Source organism: Aquarana catesbeiana, linkage group LG03 (genome assembly GCF_042186555.1).
Source record: "Aquarana catesbeiana isolate 2022-GZ linkage group LG03, ASM4218655v1, whole genome shotgun sequence".
In the NCBI taxonomy this organism is placed as follows: domain Eukaryota; kingdom Metazoa; phylum Chordata; class Amphibia; order Anura; family Ranidae; genus Aquarana; species Aquarana catesbeiana.
The window spans coordinates 734,678,189-734,690,242 of record NC_133326.1 but is presented as its reverse complement, the minus strand read 5'-3'; the positions used below and the strand labels follow the sequence as shown (position 1 = coordinate 734,690,242).

At 41.9% G+C, this 12,054-nt stretch overlaps 1 protein-coding gene across 1 annotated transcript in view; it reads right to left on the bottom strand.

Annotated features, from left to right (window-relative positions):
* The window catches only part of LOC141133848 (NACHT, LRR and PYD domains-containing protein 3-like), a 272,614-nt gene that overhangs the window by 226,357 nt on the left and 34,203 nt on the right, over positions 1-12,054 (bottom strand). The window contains exon 3 of the mRNA XM_073623428.1: positions 8,890-9,192. Coding sequence (XP_073479529.1) covers positions 8,890-9,192 — 303 coding nt within the window. The remainder of the gene's footprint in view (positions 1-8,889; positions 9,193-12,054) is intronic.

Genomic DNA, 12,054 nt, shown 5'->3' with positions numbered 1-12,054 from the left:
CTCCCATCACACATTTGTTGTCAGAAATTCAGACCACGTGTATGCGGCATTACTATACAAAATAAGGTCCGTTGGCACGGACCATAGGGTGAGTACATGGATTGAAAACTGGCTACAAGGGCAAGTTCAGAGGGTGGTGATAAATGGGGAGTACTCGGAATGGTCAGGGGTGGGTAGTGGGGTTCCCCAGGGTTCTGTGCTGGGACCAATCCTATTTAATTTGTTCATAAACGACCTGGAGGATGGGGTAAACAGATCAATCTCTGTATTTGCAGACGATACTAAGCTAAGCAGAGCAATAACTTCTCCGCAGGATGTAGAAACCTTGCAAGAAGATCTGAACAAATGAATGGGGTGGGCAACTACATGGCAAATGAGGTTCAATGTAGAAAAATGTAAAATAATGCATTTGGGTGGAAAAGATCTAAATGCAATCTATAGACTGGGGGGAGAACCTCTGGGGGAATCTAGGATGGAAAAGGACCTGGGGGTCCTAGTAGATGATAGGCTCAGCAATGACATGCAATGCCAAGCTGCTGCTAACAAAGCAAACAGAATATTGTTAAAAAGGAGATCAACTCCAGAGATGAAACGATAATTCTCCGGCTCTACAAGACTCTGGTCCGGCCGCACCTGGAGTATGCCATCCAGTTCTGGGCACCAGTTTTCAGGAAGGATGTACTGAAAATGGAGCGAGTACAAAGAAGGGCAACAAAGCTAATAAAGGGTCTGGAGGATATTAGTTATGAGGAAAGGTTGTGAGCACTGAACTTATTCTCCCTGGAGAAGAGACGCTTGAGAGGCGATATGATTTCAATATACAAATACCGTACTGGTGACCCCACAATATATAAATACCGGACTGGTGACCCCACAATAGTGAGAAAACTTTTTCGCAGAAGAGAGTTTAACAAGACTCGTGGCCACTCATTAAAATTAGAAGAAAAGAGGTTTAACCTTAAACTACATAGAGGGTTCTTTACTCTAAGAGCAGCAAGGATGTGGAATTCCCTTCCATAGGCGGTGGTCTCAGCGGGGGGGAAACTATTAGATAATCACCTTAATGACCGCAACATACAGGGATATACAATGTAATACTGGCACATAATCACACACATAGGTTGGACTTAATGGACTTGTGTCTTTTTTCAACCTCAACTACTATGTAACTTAGAATAAAAGTGATCAAAAACATTTTTATAAGGGGAAAGTATAAAAATATAAAAAATTCAAATGAAATAAATTTAAATACTGAAGTTTGGCACCATACCATGAGTTTGTGCAATTTTAAAGCGTGACACGTGAGGTATCAATTTACTCAGCGTAACATCATCTGTCACATTATATAAAAAACTGAGCTAACTTTACTGTTTTTTTTATTAATGAATTTTTTTTTTCCAAAAAAATCACATTTGAAACATTACTGTGCAAATACTGTGTGACAGAAAAAGTTGCAACAGCTGCCATTTTATTCCCCAGGGTGTCTGCTAAAAAATATATATAATGTTTGGGTCTTCTGAGTAATTTTCTAGTAAAAAAATGATAATAATTACATGTAGGAGAGGAGTGCTGGAATTTGCGTGGTATGGAAGTGATAAAGAGCCATAGCGGCACAGCGGCAGACCCAATGCTTGTGGCTGGTGGCCGGGATGTCCGCTGGCCACCTGCGATCACAGGAAAGAGTCAGAATGGGATCTGTCAATGTCAACACACAGGACCCCATTCTTTTAGGGGAGGAGAGAGAGATCTGTTGTTCCTAGTGATTAGAAACAGTGATCTCTCTGTACTCCCAGTCAGTCCCCTCCCCCCACAGTTAGAAACACCTCCCTAGGGAAAACATTTAACCCCTTGATCACCCCTAGTGTTAACCCCTTCCCTGCCAGTGTCATTTATACAGTAGTCCGTGCATTTTTATTGTACTGATCACTGTATAGATGTCAGTGGTCCAAAAATGTGTCAAAAGTGTCCGATCTGTCCGCGCAATGTCGCAGTCCCACTAAAAATCGCTGATCACTGCCATAATAAAAATGCCATAAATCTATTCCCTATTTTGTAGAAACTATAACTTTTGTGCAAAACAATCAAGTGACGCTTATTGTGGTTTTTTTTTACCAATAATATGTAGAATAATACACATTGGCCTAAACTGATGAAACTTTTTTTATTTTTTTGGGATTTATTATAACAAAAATTATGGGGTTTTTTTTCAAAATTGTCGGCTTTTTTTGTTTATAGCGCAAAAAATAAAAACCGCAGATGTGATCAAATACCACCAAAATAAAGCTCTGTTTGTGGGAAAAAAGGATGTCAATTTTGTTTGGGTAAAACATCACATGACCGCGCAATTGTCAGTTAAAGCGACGCAGTGCCGTATTGCAAAAAAAGGCCTGGTCATGAAGGGGGCAAATCTTCAGGGGCTGAAGTGGTTAAGTTGAAGTGCTAGGGCACACCCCCGGGTGGATGCCTGGATGGTGGGAGCAACTTTCAAGAACTGCTTTTTGAGAACTTCATCTTCACATCTCATCATTTTTTGATGCACATGCCCTTTATTATTTAGACTTATTTTATTATTATTTTTATGTAAAATCAGATGAATATCTGCCTTTGATCCAAGCACTTTATCACTGTTTCACACATTATCTCATATTATCACTTAATACTGTCTTTTTAGTTTTTTTAAATTAGGGATAGTCATCCATGCATATTTGTTTATTTTTGCTGTTTAGCTTCTTGAATTAGTGCACTTTATCACTGTTTCACATATTATCATATATTATCGCATATTATTATTTTTTTTATTCGTGTTTGTCTATTTTTGCTGCATAGTTTCTTGAATTAGCGCACCATTTTTTTATTATCATTAACTTGTTAGTGACTGAGGGTAAAAAAATTGTAATGCCTGAACACAATTTTGCAACTTTGACCCGTGTTAGTAAATCTGTACATATCATCACAACTAATTTCTGTATCCAGATGGATTATTATTATTATTATTTCAGAAAAAAATGGGCTACATTTGGTAACACTGGCACAAAATAGTAAGAAAAGTTACATAAAAAAAATTTTGCTTTTTTTTATCCTACTGACAATGATACTTATTTATTATTATTATTTCAGGTACTTATATAGCACCATCAATTTATGCAGCACTTTACATATACATTGTACATTCACATCAGCTCTGCCCTCAAGGAGCTTCCAATCTAAGGTCCCAAACTCACATTAATACACATATTGGGGACAATTTAGACAGGAGACAATTAGCCTCCCAGCATGTCTTTGTAGTGTGTGAAGAAACCAGGAACCAGCAACCCTTTTGCTGTCAAACAAATATGCTAACCACTACACCACATTTAGAAATATTTTTTTTTAAAAAACCTACCCAAAATACATGACCCCTGACCTCTAACATGACCTCTGACTTTTGACCATAAAACGAAACCTGGTACTGAACTAGATCAAATCTTCATATAAATATTTTATTCTTTATTAGAAAGAACACAATGTATTATATCATGTATCCTGTATGTATACAATGTATTATATAATAGATCCTGTATGTATACAATGTATTATATAATATACCCTGTATGTATACAATGTATTATATAATGGATCCTGCATGTATACAATGCATTATATAATAGATCCTGTATGTATACAATGTATTATATAATAGATCCTGTATGTATACAATGTATTATATAATATATCCTGTATGTATACAATGTATTATATAATTTATCCTGTATGTATACAATGTATTATATAATGGATCATGTATGTATACAATGTATTATATAATATATCCTGCATGTATACAATGTATTATATAATGGATCATGTATGTATAAAATGTATTATATAATATATCCTGTATAAATACAATGTATTATATAATGGATCCTGTATTTATACAATGTATTATATATTGTATTGTGTATGTATACAATGCATTATATAATGGATCCTGTCAGTGTTGCCAACCGCCCGTAAATTTACATGCAGCACTTAAATTGAACTCCTTTTTTGGGCTGCCCATTAAATTCTGTTATGGGCACCGGTGCCCTTAAAAAAGATGGCTGCGAGCCAACCATGCAACTGCGCATGCGCCACTCTGAAGCCGTCCGAGCTCGAGAAAGCTTGTATGCGCTGGGCCGGGCGGCGCATGCGCAGTAACATAATCATTACACTTGTCATAGGCGGAGGAGCCGAGCAGGGGTGAGGAGGAGGTGAGTGAAACTGTGGGGGGATATCAAAGCAAAAAGGGGACAGAGTGAGAGGAGATTATTACTGGGAGACGGGAGGCTGAAGTGCCATGCAGGGGACAGAGATTGATGTGCTCTGTCCACCATCATATTACTTCTCCACATCATCAGTGTACTGTGTCCTCCTCCTGTGCCCCTTTCACCTCTCCACAGGTCAGGGCAGCACTGTGCTGCCCTGACCTGTGGAGAGGTGAAAGGGGTACAGGAGACACACTGATGATATGGAGAAGTATGATGGTGGACAGAGAAGGAGGCTACTGTGAGGGGGTAAGAAGGACACTATCATGTTCGTAGCCTCTGTCCACATCCAGTAGCGTGTCTGCAGCATCTGTCTACCTCCTGTAGTATGTCTGCAGCCTCTGTCCACCTCCTGTAGTATGTCTGCAGCCTCTGTCCACCTCCTCCAGTATGTCCGCAGCCTCTGTCCACCTCCTCTAGTATTTCCGCAGCCTCTGTCCACCTCCTGTAATATGTCTGCAGCCTCTGTCCACCTCCTGTATCATGTACCCAGCCTTCTGTCCACCTCCTGTAGTGTGTCCGCAGCCTCTGTCCACCTCCTCTAGTATGTCCGCAGCCTCTGTCCACCTCCTGTAGTATTTCTGCAGCCTCTGTCCACCTCCTGTAATATGTCTGCAGCCTCTGTCCACCTCTTGTATCATGTACCCAGCCTTTGTCCACCTCCTGTAGTGTGTCCACAGCCTCTGTCCACCTCCTGTAGTGGGCCTGCAGCCTCTGTCCACCTCCTGTAGTGTCCGCAGCCTCTGTCCACCTCCTGTAGTGTGTCTGCAGCCTCTGTCCACCTCCTGTAGTGTGTCCGCAGCCTCTGTCCACCTCCTCTAGTATGTCCGCAGCCTCTGTCCACCTCCTGTAGTATTTCTGCAGCCTCTGTCCACCTCCTGTAATATGTCTGCAGCCTATGTCCACCTCTTGTATCATGTACCCAGCCTTTGTCCACCTCCTGTAGTGTGTCCACAGCCTCTGTCCACCTCCTGTAGTGTGTCCACAGCCTCTGTCCATCTCCTGTAGTATGTCTGCAGCCTCTGTCCACCTTCTGTAGTATGTCCGCAGCCTCTGTCCACCTCCTGTAGTGGGCCTGCAGCCTCTGTCCACCTCCAGTAGTGTCCGCAGCCTCTGTCCACCTCCTGTAGTGTGTCTGCAGCCTCTGTCCACCTTCTGTATCATATCTGCAGCCTGTGTCCACCTCCGGTATCATGTCCGCAGCCTCTGACCATCTCTTGTCTTTTATCATGTCTGCAGTATCTGAGGGGGATCCTAAAAAGGATTCAAGAGTGGGAGTGCTGCCGGGATGGGGGTTACGGGAAGAGACAGACATGTGTGGACTGTGGAGAGGAGACTATAGAATAAAACCAAAGCCACCAAGCTGGAGCCGTCTGACTGAGCCCTGCATGGTGCACCTGAGAGCAGGTCAGTGACAGCGCCGCCAGGCCAGTCTGAGGGGGGTCACTGATGTAAGGAGGGATGTGAATACAATAATGTAAGGGGGCACTGATATAAAGGTTCCCCCCTATATTAGTAATCCCCCCTTACCTTAGTGTATTCACTCTGCGGATAATGGTCTCTGGTAAGGTGGTCTCTGGTCACCATCCTGCAGACTCTGATGTAAGGGAAAACTCTGTGCTGGCTGGGTAATAGTATCCTGACCTTCATGTAAATTGAGCAATGTGTTTTTTGACTTTTGTTTAACTTAAACACATTGCTAATAGCACTAGCTATGTATTTATAGTTCAAATATTGATATTTGCACTGTTTAGCACTAAAAACTGTAATTTTAGGTACTTTTTTGAAGTGCCAGTAAAGAATGTGGATCTGTCAGCATATTTCATGTTTTTTTGTCAGTAAAAAAAAAATGGTGCTGTTTGTAGCCTTGGCATTCTGCCAGTAAATTTCACTTTGGGGGGTTGGGAACACTGGATTCTGTATGTATACAATGAATTATATAATATATCCTGTATGTATATGTAGCAATAACTCACAGTGGAGCTGCTGGTTTAAGCGGGTCTGTTACCTTCACTCTGCTTCCCTCTGTTTCACCGGCACCGGGTCTAGGGTTCCGTTGAGTTTACCTCTGGACGACACACGCACCCACACTGGAGTACGTTTTCAATGCTTTATTAACACAAACTACTTTAGGAAATAGCAGGAAAGAGGCGCAAAGGAAACTTGCAGAAGAAACTCAAATATCCTCTTGTAGGGTTTTCGTGACAAATGTCCTAGTAGAATTCAGATACTATATGGAATGCGCTCCCCTTATGGGACACACTCCCTGCTCGTCTGGATAGGCCTCTCTCACTGGTCTAGCAGTCAGTACGCAGAACAAATCAAAGTCTCTGCTACAAACCTTTTTAGGGTCAAACCCGCACGATCCTCTGCCACAGGATGTATCAGATTTTCTGTAGTGAATGTCAGTCACAATGCTTAAACCTTTAAGCCAACCCGGCAACATTATGCTGTATAGTTACTTTTGGATATGTCCTCCAACCGAGTCACCAGGCCCCTCTATAGACCAGCACGCTGCGTGATCTCTCCAAGACGGGTCCTCCCCTGGGATCTCCTCAGTTGTCCAGCTTCGTCACACAGGACCAACAGCTCAGGATCATTCCTCGGCCGCGGTGGTAGGCCCCAGACAAGCCTCTGGACCCACCCCTGCGCCGCTGTATCGTGGGCCTCCCGATCGGAGGACCACAAGGTAGCTCCTTAACGCATACCTGTCGGCCAGGAGGGCCAGCAGGTGGCTGTAAAACGAACCCCAAACTATGGCGTCTATCCCATAAATCCCCCCGCCCAGAATGCAACTCGGAGGACCACCTCCACCGAGCTTGTCTCCGGGACAGAGGAGCATCCATACGCTTCAACACGTTGCCTTTCCAACCCTGACCAGTGGCAACAGCGACACCCACTGGTCAGCACGGAAACATACACAATGTCAGCCAAGCTGGAACAGAGGCAAACTTTAAAGCGGTTGTATAGTCTTTATTTTGACTTTTACCTACAGGTAAGCCTATAATAAGGCTTACCTGTAGGTAAAAAAAATATCTCCTAAACCTTTACGGTTTAGGAGATATTCCCCTTGCTATGCGCCGCTGACTGCAGCGGCGCATGCGCACAGGGGATTCTCGGCTGAAGCCCGGCAGCTGCCGGACCTTGCCGAGTAAGAAATCTCCCGCGCGCATGCGCGGGAGTGATGACATCGCGGCTCCAGCCACTCACAGCTCTGGAACCGCGATACCCGGAAAACAGGCCGAGGCAACATGACAGCTCCCTCGGCGTGGACCAGGTAAGATACCGACGCCTCGTTCTAAGGTAAGTATTTCATAATGAGCTAGTATGCGGTGCATACTAGCTCATTATGCCTTTTGCTTTACAGGGTTAAAAAAAATAAATTGCGGGTATACAACCGCTTTAACCTTCCTAACGCATAGATTACTAAATTTACCTAACATGCAGTAGATTGCAATTCTACCAGCGCTACATATACAATGTGTTATATAATATATCCTGTATGTATACAATGTATTATATAATAGATCCTGTATGTATACAATGTATTATATAATATATCCTGTATGTATACAATGTATTATATAATGGATTCTGTATGTATACAATGTATTATATAATATATCCTGTATGTATACAATGTATTATATAATGGATTCTGTATGTATACAATGTATTATATAATATATCCTGTATGTATACAATGTATTATATAATGGATTCTGTATGTATACAATGTATTATATAATATATCCTGTATGTATACAATGTATTATATAATGTATCCTGTATGTATACAATGTATTATATAATGGATCTTGTATGTATACAATGTATTATATAATGGATCTTGTATGTATACAATGTATTATATAATATATCCTGTATGTATACAATGTATTATATAATATATCATGTATGTATACAATGTATTATATAATAGATACTGTATGTATACAATGTATTATATAATGGATCTTGTATGTATACAATGTATTATATAATATATCCTGTATGTATACAATGTGTTATATAATGTATCCTGTATGTATACAATGTATTATAAAATGTATCCTGTATGTATACAATGTATTATATAATAGATCCTCTATGTATACAATGTATTATATAATGGATCCTGTATGTATACAATGTATTATATAATGTATCCTGTATGTATACAATGTATTATATAATATATCCTGTATGTATACTATGTATTATATAATGGATTCTGTATGTATACAAATGTATTATATAATATATTCTGTATGTATACAATGTATTATACAATGTATCCTGTATGTATACAGTGTATTATATAATGAGTCCCAGATAGTACGATACCCGGGGCTCTAGGTGGAATCCTAGTCTCTGCACAGCGCGCTCTCAGCACAAAGAGAGGTACCCAGATATGTGGCCCCCAGGATAAAGACCACCTTCTTTGAGGCCCCATAAATGCGTACTGTCAGTGGAAAGGGGTTAATCCAGTTGGAAGCTCCTTATTGGTCACTGGCTTATCCTGCATGACATTCCTAGTTCTTCCTCACACAGATATTGATCAGGAATTGGTATGAAATGGTCATTATAGATGGCAACTCACCAGTTTGTGCTCTCCTCTCCTGGAGGTCATTTGTGGGTCCCACCAGATCGATCAGTGTAAAGACATGAATGGTGACATCCAGAGCCCCTTCTTCTCCATATGCGTCTATCAGGATGTCCTTGGTGGTGATCCAGTCTGCATTTTCTAGTCTTCCTCGGGGGATGGGACGTTTATCTCCACAGGAGAAATCAGACAATTTGTTCCTAAATCTCTTGAAGTCACTTCCTTTCAGATCCTCCAGAGAATATATGATAAGATCCCCGGGGGTTTGTTTTCTCTTTTCCAGGACACCAGGAGCCAACTCTGCAGAGAGGACATTCAGCAACCATAAACATTCATCCTGATTGGAGGATTTCTGAAACATGACATCTAGGGATGGGCCAAACACGCCCCAATTCGGTTCGCATCCAGAACATGCGAACAGGCAAAAAATTTGTTCGAACACGCAAACACTGTTAAAGTCTATGGGACTCGAACGTTAAAAATCAAAAGTGCTCATTTTAAAGGCTAATATGCAAGTTATTGTCTTAAAAAGTGTTTGGGGACCCGGGTCCTGCCCCAGGGGACATGAATCAATGCAAAAAAAATGTTTTAAAAATGGCAGGTTTTTCGGGAGCAGTGATTTTAATAATGCTTAAAGTGAAACAATAAAAGTGAAATATACCTGGGGGGTGTCTATAGTATGCCTGTAAAGTGGCGCATCTTTCCCGTGTTTACAACAGTCCGAGAGCGAAATTACATTTCTAAAGGAAAAAAGTCATTTAAAACTAGTACTAGCACTAGTGCCGGCTATAATGAATTGTCAGGTCTCTGCAATACACATAAAGGTCATTGAAAAAAATGGCCTGGGATTCCCCCACAGTGCATTACCAGGCCCTCTGGTATGAATATTATGGGGAACCCTGAACCAAATTTTTTTTTTTCTAAATGCGTGGGGTTCCCCCAAATTCCATACCAGGCCCTTCAGGTCTGGTATGAATATTAAGGGGAACCCTGAACCAAAATTTAAAAAAAAATGCGTGGGGTTCCCCCAAATTCAATACCAGGCCCTTCAGGTCTGGTATGGATATTAAGGAGAACCCCGTGCCAAAATTAAAAAGAAAATGGCGTGGGGGTCCCTCTCAAAATCCATACCAGACCCTTATCTGAGCACGCAACATGGCAGGCCGCAGGAAAAGAGGGGGGATGAGAGAGCACCCCCCTCCTGAACCGTACCAGGCCACATGCCCTCAACATGGGGAGGATGTCCCCCTTGTTAATGGGGACAAGGGCCTCATTCCCACAAACCTTGCCGGAGGTTGTGGGGGTCTGCGGGCAGGGGGCTTATCAAAATCTGGAAGCCCCCTTTAACAAGGGGAACCCCAGATCCCCCGCGTGTGAAATGGTAATGGGGTACAAATGTACCCCTACCATTTCACAAAAAAAGTGTCAAAAATGTCAAAAATGACAAGAGACAGCTTTTGACAATTCCTTTATTAATGTCTTCTTCTTTCCCAGCTTCTTCTTCCATCTTCTTCGGGTCTTCATTTGATTTTCTTCCTCCATCTTGTTCTTCCCCCGCTTTTTCCTCTGCTTCTTCCTCTCCTTGTTCTTCGGACGATCCGCATGCATGGTTGGTCCCCGCTGTGTGACGCTTCTGTACTTCTGACAGTTCTTATATAACTGAGGGCGGGGCCACCCGGTAACCCCGCCCCCCTTTGATGCCACAGGGAAACCCATAAGGAAGTCCCCGTGAAGTCCCCATGCATCAAAGGGAGGCGGGGTCACCGGGTGCCCCCCCAGTTATATAAGTGTCAGAAGAACAGAAGCGTCACACAGCGGGAACCTCCCATGGATGTCGATTGTCCGGAGAACGGAGCGGGGAAGAAGAAGCCGGAGGAAGATGTGGACGAGAAGGCCAAAGGAAGAAGCAGAGGATGCGGAGGAAGAAGCAGAGGAAGAAGCGGGGGAAGAACAAGATGGAGGAAGAAAACTGAATAAAGAACAGAAGAAGCGGGGAAAGAAGAAGAGATTAATAAAGGAATTGTCAAAAACAGTCTCTTGTCATTTTTAACATTTTTGACACTTTTTTTGTGAAATGGTAGTGGTACATTTGTACCCCATTACTCTCTCGCCCCCCCTCTTTTCCTGTGGCCTGCCAGGTTGCATGCTCGGATAAGGGTCTGGTGTGGATTTTTTGGTTAACCCCACGCCATTTTTTTTTAAATTTTGGCGCGGAGTTCCCCTTAAAATCTATACCAAACCCTTTGGGTCTGGTATTGATTTTTGGGGGGAACCCATGCCATTTTTTTTAAATTTTGGGGCAGAGTTCCCCTTAATATCCATACCAGACCTCAAGGGCCTGGCAAAGTAATTTTGGGGGACCCCACGCATTTTTAAAAAAATGTTTTTTAATGACTTTCAATGACTTTTATGTGTATTGTTGGGGCCGACAATTCATTAATAGCCGACACTAGCGCTAGCACTTTTAAATTTTTTTTTTTTTCCTTTAGAAATGTCATTTTGCTCTCAGACTGATATAAACACAGGAAAGATGTGCCACTTTACAGGCATACTATAGACACCCCCCCAGGTACGATATTTAAAGGAATATTTCACTTTTATTGTTTTACTTTAAACATTATTAAAATCACTGCTCCCGAAAAAACGTCCGTTTTTAAAACTTTTTTTTGCATTGATACATGTCCCCTGGGGCAGGACCCGGGTCCCCAAACACTTTTTATGACAATAACTTGGATTTCTCGCATAGACTTTTAAAGGGTGTTCGGCGGATTTTCGAATTTGCCGCAAACACCCCAAATTGTTCTCTGTTCGGCGAACGGGCGAACAGCCAATTTTCAAGTCATGTTTGACTCGAACAGATAACCCATCCCTAATGACAGCAGATAAGTCTGTACTGGAAGCCAGCAATGCTATAAAGAGCATATAGAAGGGAAAGGAAATGATCCCCCAATATGTCTATATGTACATTATCCTATGGAGGGATTGGGTTCCCTGTGATAATCTCATATGATTGCCTCCATAGTGGTAAGTTACCTCTCAGATGGATGAATATTGGGTGCAAACACCTAGGGAGTCTATTTATATATAAAAAACATCACCTTTGTGAATCATCCCTATAATGTGTATAATATGTTTATTTCCTATGATCATCAGCTCCATCTA